General features: G+C 38.4%; 2 protein-coding genes across 7 annotated transcripts in view; one reads left to right on the top strand and one right to left on the bottom strand.

Annotated features, from left to right (window-relative positions):
* Nucleotides 1–10135, bottom strand: part of PHKB (phosphorylase kinase regulatory subunit beta) — a 258751-nt gene extending 248616 nt beyond the window's left edge. For 2 of the 6 annotated variants that reach the window (XM_007096703.3, XM_007096704.3), the window contains exon 1: nt 9934–10135. In XM_007096703.3, the coding sequence (XP_007096765.2) occupies nt 9934–10009 (76 nt within the window). In that variant the 5' untranslated portion in view covers nt 10010–10135. The other 4 variants (XM_042969771.1, XM_042969769.1, XM_042969773.1 and 1 more) reach the window with 4 other exon arrangements.
* Nucleotides 10136–10283: 148 nt separating this feature from the next.
* The window catches only part of ITFG1 (integrin alpha FG-GAP repeat containing 1), a 342370-nt gene continuing 332515 nt past the window's right edge, over nt 10284–20138 (top strand). Inside the window, exons 1-3 of the mRNA XM_007096707.3 lie at nt 10284–10527; nt 12239–12311; nt 18253–18398. Coding sequence (XP_007096769.1) covers nt 10320–10527; nt 12239–12311; nt 18253–18398 — 427 coding nt within the window. The 5' untranslated portion in view covers nt 10284–10319. The remainder of the gene's footprint in view (nt 10528–12238; nt 12312–18252; nt 18399–20138) is intronic.

Genomic DNA, 20138 nt, shown 5'->3' with positions numbered 1-20138 from the left:
GGAAAAAATAGTCCACTGATTACAACCACAGCAAGCCAAGGTCATATTTTTGACAAACTGATTTTTTATAACTATAAGCAACCATTGGATGTTTATGACCAAGCTTTAAAAATTAATGCGAACACATAAAGAAAAAGATTTTAAATACATAGAAAATTCTTCACTGATTCAAGTTCAAAAGGAAGACTGAAATGCAAAAGGAACATCAGAAACACCTGATATGAGTATGTTTTCAAAACATACCAGGAAAGAACACATATATGATAAAATACAGTCCAAAACTCAACTGCCCAATTCTGAACCCTGTGCCTGTCCTTGTCAGAATACCTTCACAACTTTAGCAGTAAGACGCAGTCTACTATCCAAAAACTTCATGGCCATTCATCTCCATGAGTGGGACCTATGTATTTCTAAACATTCAGTCCTGAGCCATAAGACCTGAATCTTAAATGACCAAAAAGGAAGGCCATGGAAATGGTGTGAGGTTACTGATTTATTATTGCTTTATTAGCAAATACAACAATAAGCTTTTAAAATTTTTATATAACAAAGTAAAAACTAACGATGTGTATTTTGAAAGACAAGAACATATAAGACATACACCAGAACCTATAAAAATAGCCAATTTCAATTAAACACTTAGGATTCCCACTGTGGTTTATGGAAATCACTTAATATGCCATATCTGTGCACCTGTAAAAAGGAACTTCCTCAAGAAATTGGTGAAATATGAACTGGAAGGGAAGAAAGCTATGAAATCAAGAACTGAAAAATGAAGAATAATTCTTTTTAAAGGACTTAATATGTAGTCATATCATTGTTGGTAAAAAGTAACTAATAAAATCCATAGGAAAAAAAAGGAACAAAACAGAAAACAGGAACACTTTTTTTCATCTTTTAAAAACCACCTCCGGGGCGCCTGGGTGGCTCAGTCAGTTAAACATCTGACTTCGGCTCAGGTCATGATCTCACAGTTCTTGAATTCTAGCCCTGCATCCAGCTCTGTGCTGACAGCTCAGAGCCTGGAGCCTGCTTCGGATTCTGTGTCTCCCGCTCTCTCTCTCTCTCTCTGTCAGCAATAAACATTTTAAAAAACATTAAGAAACCACTGTAATCAAGGCATCCAAGGCCTAATGTGACAAAAATGAGAATAAGTGTGAATTTATTAAAAACAGAAAACTACAATGAACCATCAAAAAGTATTTACCAATTTTTCAAGACCACGTATATAACATACAATTTTCTGTTATTTGTTTTCTGCTCAAGAATTTGAAAATAAGCCCCCCTCCAAATACATAACAGACATCTCCTAACTGCGTTTAAGTGCTTACCAGTAAAGGGGCGCCTGGGTGGCTCAGTCAGTTAAGCGTCTGACTTCAGCTCAGGTCATGATCTCACGGTTCGTGGGTTTGAGTACCAGATCAGGCTCTACGCTGATATCTCAGAACCTGGAGCCTGCTTTGGATTTTGTATCTCCCTCTCTCTCTCTGCCCTTCCCTGCCTCACGCTCTGTCTCTCTCTCTCAAAAATTAATACACATTCAAAAACATTAAAAAGTAAATAAAAATAAAAGTCAGTCTGTTGAGTCAAAAATTATGTAATAAATGATAAATGGATTCTAATCAAGGGGGCCACATTTTCTGAATCTAGACTGATGACAGAGTCAATATATGTGTTTTCATGACCTAAAATGGACTGAGTGACCCACACACCTGGCACTGTGTCCTGTGCTAAGTGTCAAACAGAGATAGACATATAATACATGGTTTCTGCATCAGCTGCTCCCTACCTTTGCCCACTCTCCAATTTATTTTTTACTTAGTAGCCAGAGGATCTTCATAAAATGTTACTCAGTCTTATCACTGTATTACTTCAAATTTTCAATAGCTTTCCCTCTCATTTATAATAAAATCCAAGTATCTTCAAGGCTTCCAGTGCTCTGCCCATCCCAGCCATCTTCTCTCTCCTATTCCTGTCATTCACAATGCTTTGTCCTTTGGTCTTCTCAGTGCTCCTCAAATGTCCATCTCTATCAACCCCCAAGGTCCTAGCCTAGAACCCTCCTCACCCTAACTTCTTACTTGACTCCTATTTTCTCCTTCAGCTCAAATGTCACTTCCATAGAAGCATTCACTAATGTCCCACATTAATGCTGCAGGAGATGAGGAGCTGGTAAGTGGTATAAAGCAAAGGAGTAATGGTTAATTCCTTATTTTAGAAAAATCATCCAGACAGGAACTTGTACAATGGACTGGCTAGAGGTGATATGAGGGAGATGACAGCTATAGGCAGCGAAGTTAAGTAGGAAACAACTATAAGAGTCTCAGAGAGAAACAGAGATCATATGTATATAAGAACACTAAAGTCATCTTTGGCTCTGCATAAAGTTCCATCGGGCTATGAGCTCTCTAAGACCACTATTATATATTACAAACTTCCTATGACATTAGAGAGACCCCATAAACATTAGTTAATTTGAAATGAGTGTGAGAACATCAGTGAACATAACCAAGATGCAAACAATAATCACTGTCATTCATTTATTGAACATTTAGGCACTATGCATAATGAAGAAGGGGAAGGCAGCGGTGGTGAGGAGCAGTGGCTCTGCCAGAGTTTGTACTTTATGAGTTTACATCTCTGCGTTTTGGTTTTTTTCAAGAGCTAGTATATATGTCAAAGGACTGTTGTGAGATTTAAATGTAAAGCACTGAAAAGAACACTGCTTGTCACATGTCAAGTACTTAATAAAAATTAGCTACTAATAAAAATTAGTCACCGCTGTCAACATCATAATCATTATTTTTATTATTAGTACCACTACTACAATCACCAAGTACTTCAGAGACATTTCATCTTCACAAAAGAACTTAGGAAGGATATACTATTATCTCTACTACACAATGAGGGAAAGTAGGTACAAAACCAGTTTGCACAGTTTTTAAGCATCATACTGGGATCTGAGCCTAGTACTATGAGTCTAAAGTTTATATATTAAACACATTATGACACTGTCTCTCAAAAGGGGCAGGAGGGACTCAGTGTGATAAGTAATATAATTTTCTAAGCCATATGATTTACTGAATATTTACTATGCTCTAAGAGTTCTTCTAGGCTCTGAAGCATACAAGAGAAACAAAACAGGTTAAGTCTCTTCTCTCATGAGAAGGCAAGATAAGAGAAAAATATCAAACAGCGAGAAGTCCACCACAGAGATTCAGAATTAAGAGTGATGTGTCTGGGGGTCACTTAGATTAGATAGGCAGAAAAGGCCTTTCTAAGGAGATTTAAATTTAAGATGAGAACCTAAAAGACAATCAAAAGGGACAAGCACAAGGTACCAAACAAGAGGATAGAGAGCTTTCCAGACAGAGGAAATAGCTACTACAGAGAGTCTAAGTGAAACAAAACTGTGTCTTAAGCAAACTAAGCAAGTCAGCATGGCCAAACACCAGTGGGGGAGGAATGGAGTATTCCATGAGATGACAGAGGCAGGCAACAGCCAGGTGCCTTGGGGTCACTCAAGAGAAAGGAATGTGGATTTTATGCTTAAAGGTAATAAAGGATGATGGGAAAGTGACATGATCTGAATTAGGTTTAAAAGAAGCTACTCACTGCTGGATGGAAAACAGATTGTAGTAAGACAAAAATGTGAATTCTTTCCAGGCTATCTCAGTAGTTTAGACCAGAGATGAAAGTGCTTTAACTAGAGAGGCAGGAATACAGCTGGAGAAAAATAGACAGATTCTGGTGTACATTTCAGGAGATGGAGTACAAAGGATTTACAAATGAACTGAATAAAAAAGATGAAGGAAAAAGGGTTAACCTCTGTATTATAATGGTTTAGTTTACTGAGGTGACGAAAATTAGGGGAGGTACATGTTTGGGGTAGGAACAGGAGTTAGAAATAAGAGTACAGTTTTAGCCAGGTTTCATTTGAGATCCCCATCATATACCCATCTGGAAATGTTCAGTAGGCACCTGGATCAGAATCAGGAATCCTGGAAGTTCCTCTTATCCTTTCTGTTGCTTCATAGAAGACTGAAGATACAGAAAACATCAAGAGGAACATAGATTTTAGAATGTGAGTATAATGTGAGTATTCTGTAACAATCTACAACAGTGAGACAAGACCTTGTACTCCTCATGAAACTATTTCACTTATAGAAAATAAAGCATCATCTCTGCTGAGGATAATAATACAGAAAGAAAGTAAGCTTTAAGGTCAATGAGATTCATGCCAAGAGAGTTAACCCATATCATGTGGCCTCTATTTCTAAAATCTTATAAGATTATAGGGCAGGACCTACTAAGAAGAGATCGGAGCTCCCAGCAGGATAAAATTTATAAGTGTTTCTGAAAATTCCATCCTATCTGAAGGGAATCCATTGCATACCCAATACAAGACAAAAGTAAACCCTAACTGTACATAAAATAATGACTTCTCCCTGCTATCAGACAGGAGTTTCCATGGAAACTATCACAAAGAATTTCCTTAGATTTGTGATTACTGACAAAAACAAAATAGGCTTGGAGTCAAATGAGAACTAGATTCTGGGTAATCTGATTCAAGCTAATTGTCTTTTAGTGTGACAAGTTTTCTTAATCAAATGGCTACTTAGAGGGTAGATATCAAAATGAGAGAAACAGACAAGCAACCTTATCTGTTTTTGTGTAAGTCTTACTCTTAAATAGCTATCAGCAATATTGTAAAAGACCGTGTTAGGAAAGATAAGAACTAAAATTTATTGAGCAGCTATTAAATATCAAGTGTTTTGCACAATAATCCTTCCAGGCAAGTTTTATTACCCTTAAGTTTTATAGAGGAAGAAGCCAGTTCTCAAAGATGTAGAGTAACTTGCTCAAGATCAAACAGATAGTAAGCAACAGAGCCAGGAGGAGATTCAGGTTTAGCTGAACACAAAACATGTACACTTGCCTTGGGCTTTTTTAAAACGGTCTAAAACCCACAATGGTCCAGGAGCCCAAGCCTATGGTCTCTTTAAGCTATAAGAATATTACTGATTAACTACTGAATTAGGCTGAAAACAAGGCTATAATGTATAAAAAGAAGAGACATGTAAAATAAAGAAAGAGACATATAAAAACCAAAAGAACCAAAAAAGAAATAAGTAAAGGAAAAAAGTAAAGTCATGCTGATAAACTCACTTAGATGTTAATAAATTTAGGGAGCCAAGATAGAGTTGTGATACTTCATTTTAAGGAGTAACTTTTAAAATTATCATTTAAGAATAAAAGTAAAAATGCCAAGACATTTCTTAGCTCATAACAATTACCTCAAATAATTTAACTGCAATACCAAAGTGACTGCTATTGCTGCCTAACTCTGTCAACCTAACATATTGTGTAACTGTAGTAGTCACATGGAAAATGAAAGCAATCTGAGGTACTGCATGCTACACTCCTTCCCTAATTAGTTAATTATTTTCATTATGGAATTTGCCTATAAATTCATTGTCTTGTACATTTTACTCCAAGGTTCTTTAGATTCTTTAAAGAGAAACCTGGACCTCCACATTATCTCTTTGGATTTAAGCAGTCAAAACAAAAGAAATTCAACCAAAGCACACACTGACACATCAGCAGTCAGAGCACTACTTAACAAGCATGCACACACATAAACGCAGGATACACACTAAATTCAGTGAAGAGTAGAAACAAAGACAAAATAGTAGAAATAAATCCAAGAGGAATAAAGAGGGTTACAATGCATAAAACAATCTAGTTAACACCAGAAGTTAATTTTCCAAAATCAAGGTACTAGCTTCCATTTTTGCTAACACTGAATAGTGTCTAGCCAAAAGTACCAGGGAAAAGCTCCGCTGTCAACTGAGAACATACTTTTAAATAACTGTTAAATGAAATTATTCCTTAAAACACTCTCCTACAACAGTAATGTCCAAAGAACCATAATAGAAGAAAACAAATCAATTCCAATGCAATATTTCTCAATTAGTAAATAAACTATAAATGCAAACCACTCTAAGTATTTATTTTAACAGATGAAAGATTTAAGGATTTTTTTAGAGCCATTACTAAGTTTTGGTTAGGGGGACCCCCCCCCCAAAAAAAAGGTGTAAATGTTGAAAGTAATTTATAAGAAATCAGTTCTTTAAATGGCTTAAACTATGAAGTTTAGTATATTTCTATTTTGTTTCTTGGTGCATTCTATTTCAATTTAATAATATGGTACTGGAAACGCTTCTTGTGTATGCCTTCAAACACTCAATATAATGTTAAAGTACAGTTCTTAGGTTTTGAAATTTTCAAACTGTTGATGCATAAAAGCATATCTTTAGTATTCTGTTTCCCTATAACTGCTGAATGACTTTGCTAAGTGCTGGAAACCCACCAAGCCCTTATTAGGAAAGCCTAGATAGAAAAAGAGTCCAGAGCTTAAAATACAGAAAACACAGTCCAAAGATATATGTCCTCTTATTCTTAGTTCAAAGATTAAATCAGTAATCAACTGGCAATGTTACATATACCATTTTGTTATTTAGCAGATGACAACTGAAGATAAGGGTCATTTTTGGGCCTTAATAAAAGCTTTCCTTTATATCTGATTGTGATTCTTCTTTAAGCTCCTTCCTTTTTCATGATTTTCCTCCTCAATCTTGCCAAAACAGGATTTAAAATCTAAATGGAAATAAAAGGGGAACCACTGTCAGGATTTAGGCAGGCTCATCTCACATTTACCTGTTAATGAGTCCTGAGGCTCTGCTTAAGGCATATTTGAGACAAAAACCAGCCTCTTGACATTAGGCTTCTGCAGAGTGTTCCCTTAATGAACAGGTTTTAAATGGCCGAAATGAAACACAACCTACAGAAAAAAGCCCTAAAGACTTTAGTTGTGATTTTAGCTCTATGGCCATTAAACAAAGGCCTTTTTTTCCTCTGTAAAGGTAGACTAGATACATCAAAAGACCTGAGTTCCTAATGGGAATACAAAGGTGGTCTCTCTTGGATGCATGAACTTCCTTGAAATTGTTTTCAAAATCCTGGGCACTCATCAGGGGAGCAATCAGCTTTCATCAAGCTTGCTAAGGGTCTCATCAACATGACGGTCCATGTTAGTCTAAGAGCCATTGTGCAAATGCCTCCTCCAGCCCTTATACCAAAAAGCCATGGGCTGGAAGGCAGAGCAATGGCCTTGAAACATGATAGTCTGGAGACCTGGGGCAAATTGCTTCACCTTTGTGAGCTTCCATTTCTTGTCTATGAAATTGTATGTAAAAATACCTCTTTCACAAGGAGTTGATAAAGAGTAAATAATTGTAACCCTTACCAAAAACTGCTGATTTATAAAAGTTATCTCCATTATGCAATAAGACAATAATCACTGAAGAACCTTTTTAAGTACCCATTTTACAATTGAGTGTCCCAGTTACTGAGGAACTAACCCTGGTCAAACAGAGCTGATGTAAAGACAGGTTTCCAGTCTGCACTTCTCATGCCCTACACAACTCCACTACAGGCCACATTCAACACACAGTACAAACCTGAGCCTAATAACAGCAGAATTGGTACTCGGGCTTGGGACCACCAAAGAGGAAATAAAACTGAAATGACATTATGTGGTGACATCAACCTTCAGAATCAAAGATATCTAAAATTACCAAGTGACCCTTTTGGGGTCTACACACTTACCAGACCTTAAGAAAGCGGGTGGAGAAGAGACGATGGCATCAGGTGAGTTGGCCATTTCAAATTGTTGACTCTAATCATAAGCGTCGCAGGCTAAACTAGAGCAATTTTCAAAACTGTTTAGTGAAGGTTAGAAGCAATCAGCGTTAGATTAATTGAAAGCAGTGTGAGCAGTTATTAACATGATGCAGTGTGCAACAAAGGCAATAATTGAGGTTCATTTTAATTTTATTTTCTTTTTAATGACTTGAAAATTTGATTTTCTTTGCTTTGATAAATTACATTTGCTTATATGGATGAGGCAGGAAATACATAATATCCACTTATTAACATTACATAAGAGTGGCATCCTCTATTGAACAGTGCAGTGATTATGCTACTATGTAACAATGCTCAGAACTTTGCAGTGACATCTATATCAGAGCCAGGTTAGCCCAAGTTTCAAACTAGGCTGAGTTTATATATTCTTCTAAAAGTAACAAACAGAATCAGATTGGTTGTTTTCAATGACATAGGAAGTCAAGGATTCATTCAAGAAACCATATAGTCAATACCTTACAGAGTTAGAACCAGAAACCTCAATGAATTTGAATGACTTCAAATAGTATCTATCTCTTACTACAATGATATAAACAATATAGGAACATCCAACATTTATACTATGCATTTAACTACTTTGCACATGAAACTGGACTTAAGTGACTGCATTCAACAAAAGTTAAATAAAATTTGAGTTTTTTTCTCACTTAAGAAAGAGAAGGTAGGTTTTCAAAGCTCACTGTTATGACATGCAATTCAGAGAAAATAAAAACTGGAAAAGAAAATAAATCCTATATGCTTATTAAGAGGAAAGAGAAATGCTGTAAAATAGATGTGGAGGGCAGAGCTCAGTTCCCTGTTAAGAAAACTCAGGTTACTCACTTTGACCAGATATTATCAATCCAATTCCCTTTATAGCCCAAATAAACAATTGTTAGCAATCAATACTTCAATATGACACAAAAATTTTAAGTGTGAAACACAAATATAAACTATACCAACTATATTTACTCTTAAATGTACTAAGCAGTGTTAAAAAATTCTCTCATACTTCTGTGGTAGTTTTGCTATAATCTAAGTAAATAAGCGCAGAACTTTATAAATAAAGTTTAAAAACATAATGGATATTAGCAACAAAGATTGGATGAATTTCTCCTGTATTATTTATGAAATTAGATACTTTATTCAAATTTAAAAAAGGAAAACTACACAAGGGACAACCAAGAACTTCATAAATTGGGTAAAACCCCAAACATAATGGGGGCATATTAGCTGAGAAAAAAAAACCCTCTAGGGATAGATGCAAATACAGACTTAGTTTTCTAGGGCTATGCCTTTCCTTAACACTAGCATCTTTCAACACTGACAAATAGTAATATCAATCCTTTAAAAGGGAAGATTAAATGAACACTTGTCATCCCACCATCTTTTGTTTTGTAAGCACACTTTTAGCTCAAGATTACATACAGCCAGCCAGAAACGAGGGAAGTTTCAATCCTGTCTCTCAGAGGACTGATGGGCCCTAAGTGCTAACTTCAAAGACGTGACTTTGCAATTTGAACAAGTCAGTTCAGGACACTTCCAACTGTAGTAACTGCCTGCGCAGCGTCTTCTGACCTCGGTGGCTTTGGATTTGGGAGGCACAGCTGGGAACTTTGTGTCCTGAGGCCACTTGCCCAGGGAAGGAACCCGCTAGAGCCCTTAAGCACGCTCAACGTGACCCCCTTCATAGCCTAAGGCCCTGTCTCCACTCAATTTCTGCCACATAGTAATCGGCTAGGGCTCAGAACTTGTGAAGAACATAAAAGGGAGATATGAAATAAAGCAAAACTTTTTTGCTGGCAGTTTTCTAGGACCAGATCATAATCACATCTAAGAATGAAGCTATTTGATTTTTGAGGGACGACCCACTGTCTTTCCCAGGAACCTGGCAGCCGCCTGATTTCTAAAGAGTAAAACTCCAGCTTTGGTGGACACCACCACCTAATTTCTGAGCGAACACACACGAAATAGCGTTGGGGAAAAACACATGTAGTCGGGGGCACCACCAATTTGGGAGGTGGGGGTAAACATGAAGAGGAAGGCCGGGACCGCAGTCTGCTTTCTAAGGGGAAACACGCGGGCACAGGTTCAACTCCAGGACCCCGACCAGCCTCCCGCCCAAGGCGCTTGAGGGGGAACACCACCCTGGTGCAGGGGAGGGGGTGTCTCCCCAGCCAGCCAAACCTGAGCGCTTGGCCCGGGCTCTTCGCTCCAACACCTTCCAGTTCCCTTCAGCCATGAGCCCCGCCGCCCCCACCATCTCTCTCAGGCCGCCGCCTTTGCCACCGCCCCAAACGCCGACTGTCAGCTCCGCCCGGCCGGCCCCGCCCCCACGCACGACACTGTCGGGAGGCGCGCCGGCCGGAAGTGAACGCAGGGGCGATTTTCGACCCAGCTTCACGGCCTCCCAAGAGTCAGAGGTGTAGTTCTAAGGGAAAGTGAGAGGGGAGCCGGTGGCGGCTCGTACGGGCGGGGCGGCTGTGCGCTTTCTCTCTTGGTCGGCAGCACGGTGCTTTCCGGCTGCCGTGAAGCGCGGCACTGGGCCGGCGGGCGGGGGCCGAGGGGCTGCCATGGCGGCGGCGGGCCGGCTGCCGAGCTCCTGGGCGCTGCTGGCGCTGCTGCTTGGGGGGCTCGCACTGCTGGGAGTCGGGCCGGTCCCGGCGCGGGCGCTGCACAACGTCACAGCCGAGCTCTTTGGGGTCGAGGCCTGGGGCACCCTGGCGGCCTTCGGAGACCTCAACTCCGACAAGCAGACGGACCTCTTCGTGCTGCGGGAAAGTCAGTGCTTGCCCGGCCCTCCCTCTGTCCGCTGTCCCTGTGCCCCTCCCGGTGTACCCCACACCCTTAGCCCGGATGGCCACTCTTCCTGCATTTCCCAACCCTTCTCTCCCGACCCTGTCTCTCCCTTTATCTCCAGCATCCTTTGCAGTTTGCCCGTTCTCTCCATGTTTTCCAGCCCCTTGTCCTGGCCTGACCACCCCACAGTTTTATTTACCCACATAAGTCCTGGAAACACCCCAGTTTTGTTTTTTTTTTTCCTGAGAAGCCGTAGGCCTTCACCCACGTACCCCCTCCTCCGCATGGAATCACCTGCCTTTCAAAGTCCTTCCTGATTCCCAGGAGTCTTTGTAGCTTGCCTCTGCGTTCCCTCCTAAAGTCCTTTCGTTCCTTCCTGCTTTACTTCTTCAATTCTCCTTCCCCTTTCATAAACTGGAAAAGATGCAACTTGACAGTGTCTTCTCATAGGGGACTTTTACCTACCTCATTTGCCTTATTCACCTGCCCCTCCTCTTTTTCATGGTCCCAGCTTTCTTTGAACCTACTCCCCACTCCCCAACGCCCTAAACACTCCACAGCTCACACAAGCATTTTGCAGGGGCCACTGATAAACTCAGTGTCTCCTTGGGAAAAGATTCTCAAACTGTAGATTCTTCTCCCTCCTGAGCTGTCTAGTCTTTCATATGCACCTGACCTTTTCCTCACTTTGGTCACCACCGTTGTCTTCCAAATCTCTGCTTTCCTTGTCAACTCGAGGTTCTTAGGAGTTCTTTGCTTTAACTAAACATCACTAAACAAACTTTACTGTAAATTTTGATGCTGACCACGGGTATTAGAGGGTCTTAGCATTCTTTTGAGTACCCACAAAACTGGGTAGGTCAAGGCCATGAAGGAAGGAGGTGAAGCGGGTTTATACAGAACTCAACTAACAGGATCTTGGCTTAGGTTTCTTGGGCTCTTGCCACGATACCAGAACCCCCTGGGGACCCTGTATATTTTTCCTGTCTTTGTATGACTATGTATCTGTTGCAAGAAAGGTGCACACTATCAAACCCCTAGCTACTCCATCCAAACTGGATGCAGAGACTCTCCTCTTAACGTTAAAGATGGCTTGGGTTTAATTAAACCATTTCAAAAGTCTGTTCAATGAGTCCTCCTGAATGTATCCAATGAGTTCCAAAGATGCACCATCCTAGGGAATGGTTCCATAGGAGCCACAAGAGGAGGGTCTTGGAGGATACATCTTTTTCTTCTTAAGTATGTAGTCATGTCCTTGTTACTAGTCAGATACCTACAGTAGGAGTTCCTGTGTCCTTGGTGTGATGCATCTGCGTGATGAACTAAACAGCTTATAAGGGGTCATGTTCTTGGGGAAACAAGGCTTGACATATACTATAATTAAAAGGTATGTTCTTTACATGGTTAAGTCAACTGATCTGATTCCTGGCAAAAAGCCATTGGTTTCAGTTTGTTTTGACCAACTGTTCATCCTTCCTATTTCTCTGCTACTTTTTTAACATTGAATTTGTGATATACTATTAGGTATCTCCATTCCATTAGACATGTAGGACTCACCTTGAAAGGGCATAGTAACTAGAGTAAAATGAAAATGTTATTGTTAAGAACAGCACCCAGAAAAGCTTTTTGTAACTACTGATTGGAGGTGTTACCTAGAAACTTTTCTCTAATATCATGTATTCGCTTCTTTTAGGAAATGATTTAATCGTCTTTTTGGCAGACCAGAATGCACCCTATTTTAAACCCAAAGTAAAAATATCCTTGAAGTAAGTACAAATGTATCTGTTCCTATAAAAAACAATCATTACTGTAATGATTGATATGTAATAGCTAGTTGGGTTGTCTTTGAAATCAATTTTATTTAACTGTGTTGACACAAAACCACTAGTTATGAGGTGTGAGTAGCAAGTAATTAGTTAGGAAAAATAGTGAATATACCAAAGTTTAAAAGTCATTTACTTTTGAAAACAAATTAATAAATTTGAGTAGATCACATCTGTTCCTGCATAAACACCCTTCATTCTCTAGCAATATAGTACCCCTTCATGAATGTGTTGGGGATTGTCCCTCATCCTGAGTGTGCCGGTGGGAACACAGGCTTGTCAGGTCAACTATGTATTGAGGGTGAGAGGGGGGCTTCATTTGCACTGGGGAAGAGGTGTTCTAATTTCTTTTTGTTTGTTGACTTGTAGGTGATGAGTTTTTTAAGGTTTATTTTGAAGGAATTTAAATCAAGCAGAAGTCTTTAAATGTTCAAATAATAGTTCTTTCATTTATATGACTGGCATTGCCTGAAACTCAGTGATCTTCAGTAGTGAGCCAGCACAGTTTTGAAACATAGAAGCAAGGATTGATTGCTGGATGGTTCAAGGAAGAAGAAATGAGTTAGTGCATACTAAGGTGGAAGCTTCCAGAAAGTTACAAAATTTCAGTGAACTTCAGTACAATTTAGGTAAGGGCTTTCAAGTTTGGCGACACAGCATTAACAAGATGGCAGTAAGCATATTGTGAAGAGGAGGTGGAAAGATTTACCTAACAGAAGTGTAGGGTGTACTTTGGAGAGTTTTGGACCAAGAAGATGAGATTAGGGCAGACTAGGAACCTTCATAAATATCAGAAAGAGTTTGAACCCAATCCCATGAGAAGTGGAGAATGATAGGTTGTTGTTTAAAGGAGAGATGAAAAAACAACAGTATTTTAAGTTTATTTACTTGTTAACCATATGCAGGATGAATTGGTTTACAGAAAGATCAGAGGTTACTTAGGAAATGGTTTAAAAAAAATTTAAATTCCTTTGTGGGTTAATAACTGCCCAGAGTCTACAATATTTAAACTCACACTTATGTTTTAAAAAATGGCCTTAAGTTAGAACATTGAAAGGAAAGTTTTAAATGGACAAACAGAAACTTACCCTAGTGAGAAATTTTCCTACGTACTGGATATCAGCATGCTTGGAGTGGGAACAGAAAGATAAATATTATATACAAGAAATGACTTGCTTACAAATGATTTTTCTTGGAAAGAAATGTTTGAACTACAAAGGACTAGGGTTCCACTAAGTTAAAAAAAAAAATCCCAATTCATTTCATCTTCTTGATTAACAAATGCAGTGTTGTTTTCTATACTATTACAATTTAGAAACTTGTTTTTATTTTATTTATTTAGAATATCTTTCAAAGCATATGGGGCTTCTGGGTGGCTCAGTCAGTTAAGCATCCGATTCTTTGTTTCAGCTCAGGTCATAATCTCACGGGTTCACGGGTTCAAGCCCCGCTTTGGGCTCGGTGCTGACAGCACAGAGCCTGCATGGGATTCTCTCCTTCTCACTCCCTGCCCCTCCCCCCTCAAAAAAAACCCAAAAACCTAAAAGAATATTTTTCAAAGTATAAATAACTCTCCTTCATTCTTTACTTCCCCCGCTCCCTTGTTCCTTTCTCAGATGCAACCACTTTTAAAAACTTAAGCTATTTTTTTCTGGTGCTTATTTCCGTATTTTAAAATAAGCTTTTACACTGTAATCTCTTTAGTAATTATCTTTATCTCTTGGATTTTTGTTAGCATAGATGAGGGTTTACCATCTTTAAATTATATCATCTCAATTATCATTATATCATATTTTTAGTTAAATCAATAAACATTGTTTACATTTTGACCATGTAGATTCTGTGCACTTCAGAACCAAGAAGCATACATTATTTCATTTTTTTTTAAATTTTTTTTAATGTTTATTTATTTTTGAGAGAGAGAGAGAGAGAGAGCGCACGAGCAGGGGAGGTGTAGACAGAGAGAGGGAGACACAGAATCCAAAGCAGGCTCCAGGCTCTGAGCTGTCAGCACAGAGCCCAACGTGCTCGAACTCATAGACCACAAGATCATGACCCATGTCAAAGTCAGACGCCCAACCAGCTGAGCCACCCAGGCACCCCCGTATTTCATTTCTGTAGCGTTTTTCCTCCTGCTGTAAATGGTTGCTTTTTAAAATCAATTGCAGGGGCGCCTGGTGGCTCAGTTGGTCGAGCTTCCGACTCTTGATTTCAGCTCAGCTCATTATCTCACTCTTCATGGGATGGAGGCCTGAGTTGGGCTGCATGCTGACAGGAGGAGCCTGCTTAGGCTTCTCTCTCTCCTTTTCTTTCTGCCCCTCTCCCGCTCATGTGCACACTCACACTCCTTTTTTCTCCCTCTCAAAATAAATAAACTTGAAAACAATCAATTGCATAGTTTTCTGTGTACATATCCTTAATTTCTTGGTAGATGTTGCATATCGGCCAAATATCTATTGTACATTTTGTTTTCCCCTTTGAGTCCTATACACTTCTGCCCAATCAGTTCATTTTTAAGCCTTCTGCAAGGTTAGTATTTGGAGACTTTCCCTTTGCTGTTCTTTGTTGGATCCCTCTTTCTTGGATCCTGTGCCATTTTATTCTTAGCTTCTTCATTTACTTCCCTGGAATGCATCCTTTAGGAAATTCCTGAGATAGAATGTATGGTATGTTCAATGTCCCCCAATTTTTTTACTCTTAATAATTTCATTGGCCTATAGTCTTCTAGCTTCATGGGTTGCTATTTTAAAATCCATTGCTTTTCTTTCTTCTAATCCTTCTAATGTGACTTGTTTTATTTTTAATTTTGGAAGCTATTAGGGTCTCTCTATCCCTTTTGTTTTGGTATTTCATGATGTTGTACCTTGATATAGATTATTTTTTATTTATTATACTGGGTATTAAGTGGATCCCTTCAAACTGGAAGCTTCTATCTTGGGGGCTTTTTGAAATGTTCTTATTTCTTTAGTAATTTATTTGTTCTATCAGGATTCTTATCACTTTGTTATTGGACTGCTGAGTCCAACCTTTATTCCTTCATTTTATCTGTGTTTTTGTCATTTCATTTTGTTTCCCTTTCTAGGAAGTGTTCTCACTTTTATTTTAAGCCTTCTATTGAATTTTTTATTTTAGCTGTCATATTTTTTATCTCCAAGAAGTTTTCTTTGTTCTCTTATTATCCTTTTTTAAGCAGGCTGTTTCTTTTTGTTTTATGGACATACGTTCTTCTCTTATGTCTTCAAGTGTAATTTGAAGTTTCTTTATTCATCTTACTGTTTTGTTCAGATTCTTTATTGCTATTTTTTGGCTCTCTTTGATATTCATAGTTTTCTTCAAAAAGCAGGGATATCATATTTAAGAGTAAGGCAATAAAGAACTAATTGGAAAGTCTTTGCATGGTTGAACATGTCGCCTGTCTCTTGCCCTGTGGTCATGTTCCTGGCTGACTAGCAGTCCAGGAATAGGGTAGAGCTGGAGGAAGGGTCAAACTGTTCCTTCTGTAGACTTTCCATTAACCCCCTGTTTTTAGCTTATGGCTAAAACCTTACCCTCTGTTGTAATTTAACTCTCTAATGCATGATTAATAAACTCTGTGGTCCTTGTCTTGCTAAGAGAGAGAGACAGAGAAGGGACCGTCACTCACAATACAGACTTTCAGTTTAACCTGTATTCAGCCTTCTGCATCACTCTTGTGTTTCACAATTTCTGATGACTCCAAATTCTGAGCCTCTCAGGTGTTCTGGGCCAAAAGCTTTTCTTCTTAAGACTTTACCTTCAGACACTTTAGCTTACAGTTTCCTTGCCATTGTAAGTCCGTTATCAATATCTTCCTTCGTGATCTCTTTGTTTCTGAGGGGCTATACCTTTTTTGTTTTTAAAGTTCATTCCATATAATTTTAGTGGATTCTTTGAAAGAAGAAAAGATAAACACATGAGTTAATCTCATATCTTTAAATGCTTCTACTTTGTATTTTTACAATCATAAAGAAGCTGGGTATTTATGACAATAAAACCTTGATTAGGTTGGGGCGCCTGGGTGGCTCAGTCTGTTAAGCTTCCGACTTCAGCTCAGGTCATGATCTCATGGTTGGTGAGTTTGAGCCCCGGGTCCGGCTCTGTGCTGATAGATAGCTCAGAGCTTGGAGCCTGCTTCAGATTCTGTATCTCCCTCTCTGTCTGCCCCTACCCCGCTTGCACTCTGTCTCTCAAAAATAAGCAAACATTAAAAAATTTAAAAAGAAAAAGAAAAAAACCTATTGATTATGTTAAATTTCCATCTAATCCTTTGTAATATATTTCTATCTATTCCAGAATATTTTTAGCCCCAAATCATGAATATATATAGACAGGTATTACTGCCAAGTATGTGCAGTATATGTTATTGTGGATACATATGTACACATGCACATGAAGAGGCCTCCACCATTAGATATAGTTTGCTACTGTATCTCATAGTAGCGTGTATGGTTGCTGTATCATCATTTTTAAACACCAGGTATTTTTCATGGAAAAGTTAAAGTTTTATTGGAATTATTTGAGGAAATTGGCATTACCAAAATGATTTTATCATAATGAAAATCAATTTTAGAGACTGACACAATTTGAATTTCTAGCTACTAGTAGTTTGCTATTAGCTTTTAGGTTTAGCTACTTAATTGCTACAAACTTCAGTTTCCTAGTCCATTCAATAAGAATGACCGTACCTATTTCAGGTTTGGAAACTTATCAGTTAATAGCTGTTAAGCATTGATGTAATGTGTGGGACACAGTAGGTAGATGCATCATGATAAATCTATAGTATTGTTTTTCTTCACCCTATTTAACCTTTTCAGTATTTTTCTCATTTTCATCTTAAATAAAATCTGATATATATATTTTTAGAACTTTGATGGTATTTTCAAAATAATTATATATTTGAAAACTTGCTGCCTTGCTATTTGCTCTAAATGGAATTAAATATAAATTGAACACAAGGCCTATTTTTTTGGTTGGGTTATTCAAACTGCGTTATGACAAGACATGCTTTACGTTTTCAATGTTAATATAAATAAATTCAGAATTATTTCACTTTAATAACGTAGTATTAGGTATATGTGTTTTGACAGTATATTGCCAGGTTTAGTAAAAAGAACTTATTTTCCATTGTGAATATTGAATATCTTTCAGAAATAAAATGATTAATTTTCACTGTAAAATTTCAAATCTGCATTAAAATCCAAAATTAAATATTTCACAAATAATACCTTTTAACTGATAAAGTGACAGTGCTTTAACAATTGATTATGAGCTTCCATTTCTTTTTTTTTTTTTAAGTTTTTTTTTTAAAGTTTATTTATTTTTGAGAGAGAGACAGAGCACGAGCCAGGGAGGGACAGAGAGAGGGAGACACAGAATCTGAAGCAGGCTCCAGGCTCTGAGCTGTCAGCACAGAGCCTGATGCGAGGCTTAAACCCTTGAGCCGTGAGATCATGAACTGAGGTAAAGTCGGATGCTTAACCAACTGAGCCACCCAGGCACCCTGAGCCTCTATTTCTTATAAGCCAGCCAAATGCACTAGTGTCCTTGACAAAAGAACTAAGTAAAAGGACTATATTAAGCAGTGCATGAATGTAAAACTGTGCTTTCTTTTTTTTTTTTTAACTGTGCTTTCTTTTGAAATGTTTTAGATTTTTTATTTAAGATAGCTCTACCTTCATCCTGAATTATTTTGTAGACCAAGGAGGCTTACATACATGAAGGATAATAAGATATTAAAGATGAGAATAAAATTAATGTGAAACTTTAAATTTTGCATTGAAAATATTTGTATGTAGTACAGATATAGAGATGTTGTCCTTTTCTATTATAGACTGACTAGATACCTTAAAATGTGTGTTTCTTATAGGAATCACAGTGCATTGATAACAAGTGTAGTCCCGGGGGATTATGATGGAGACTCACAAATGGATGTCCTCCTGACGTATCTTCCCAAAAATCATGCCAGCAGTGAATTGGGAGCTGTTATCTTCTGGGGACAAAATCAAACATTAGGTGAATTTGTTTTAAGAGTTCTTAATATGTGTCTTTGGATATTAAAGGAAGAATATGCCTTTTATTCTTAGGTAAATGTAACAAAAATATTGTTCTGAAATCAGTTCAGTAATGCAGTTCTTAAGAGTCTCATTGTAGGGGCATCTTGGGTGGCTCAGTTGGTTGAGCATCCGACTTCAGCTCAGGTCATTTTCTCTCAGTTGTGAGTTCGAGCCCCACATCAGGCTCACTACTGTCAGCACAGGTCTGCTTCTGATCCTCTGTCCCCCTTTCTCTCTGCCCCTCCTCTGCTCCCTCCCTCTCTCTCACTCTTCAAAAATAAACATTTAAACTTAACAACAACAACAAAAAAATCAGTAATTGTAAAACTTTTTTAAAAGTCAATTTTTTTTATTTTGCAACCCAGGACTAGTCTGGGGTTGAACAAACTCTGCTCTTGCTAACTTAAGAGAGAGAATTATTAAAGGATTTTTATGGCCTATGGAATTATTGGGATGGCTAAAGAACACGTTCTAGGTTGACCTTTCAGGAACGATCCCCAAAGCCTTCAAGGAAGGCTTTTTACTGTCAGAACATGGCCAATTACACAATAACTATTAGGATGACATTGTGTCTGCTGTGACCCTCACCAGCCAAATGGTTACCCTGCACCCTGCCTCTTGATACTCACAAATTCAATGATCAGACACTGAGGTAGAAATAGCAGAGACACAGCTTTCATTTCACTCCTAGCTTCCAAAACTCAGAGTGTATCTGATTGTCAAGGCTTACATCTTATTCAGAATCTCAGATGCAAAGATACGTGAGAATAGTTATTTTGGTTTCTAGTCCCTCCCAGTACAGAAAAGCACAAAAAGGTTGTAGAGGAGATTGAGAGTCAGTCTACTATATCCACCCCTAAACTTTCAGAACTTATCTGAAAAACCAATTAATTATAACTAAATAGATGACTTTGTTCATGGGGCCAGTTTTCAGGGTGGGGTGGAAGGGATGCAGTTGTGTTTTTGGTAACATTTGAACTTAAGCAGTAGTTTCAATACTTCAAATTAATTCAGTCAATAAATATCTGAAGAAATAGTACCATGTGTAAAGCATTTTGTGTACATAAGCATGGATATTTTAGAATCAAGTAGTTTTGTGCATATTGCCAACTGCTAAATTTGTATTTAAAGAAAACTCACCTAAGATTTTTAGATTGCAGCCTCTAAAAAAAAGTTCTTGTAATGGTTTTAACTATAGAATGAACCCCATTGGTGTCTGGGTGGCTCACTGTGCTGCCGTTGCAGTGCCTGCTTGTGATTTTCTCTCTGCTCCTGCTCCACATATTCTCTCTCTCTCTCTCTCTCTCTCTCTCTCTCTCTCTCTCAAAATAAACTTAAAAAAAAGAATGAACCCCAGGATTTTGTCTTTACAAACTTGGATGTCTGTTTAAGTTAGATTTATAGTGTCTTGTTAATAGTAATTGTTGGAATTAATTAGAGATGAACGTTGAAAAGAATGCAGATATTTTACCCCAAGTGTAGATATCAAAAATCATAGGGGCTCCAGGGTGGCTCAGACAGTTAAGTGTCCAACTTCAGCTCAGGTCATGATCTCACAGTTCATGGGTTCAAGCCCTGCGTTGGACTCTGTGCTGATGACTTAGAGACTGCAGCCTAGTTTGGATTCTTTGTGTCCCTCTCTCTCTGCCCCTCCCCCACTCATGCTCTGTCTCTCTCTCCTCTCTCTGTCTCAAAAATG

The sequence above is a fragment of the Panthera tigris genome, chromosome E2 (assembly GCF_018350195.1).
Source record: "Panthera tigris isolate Pti1 chromosome E2, P.tigris_Pti1_mat1.1, whole genome shotgun sequence".
Classification (NCBI taxonomy): Eukaryota; Metazoa; Chordata; class Mammalia; order Carnivora; family Felidae; genus Panthera; species Panthera tigris.
This window is presented reverse-complemented; position numbering and strand designations above follow the sequence as displayed.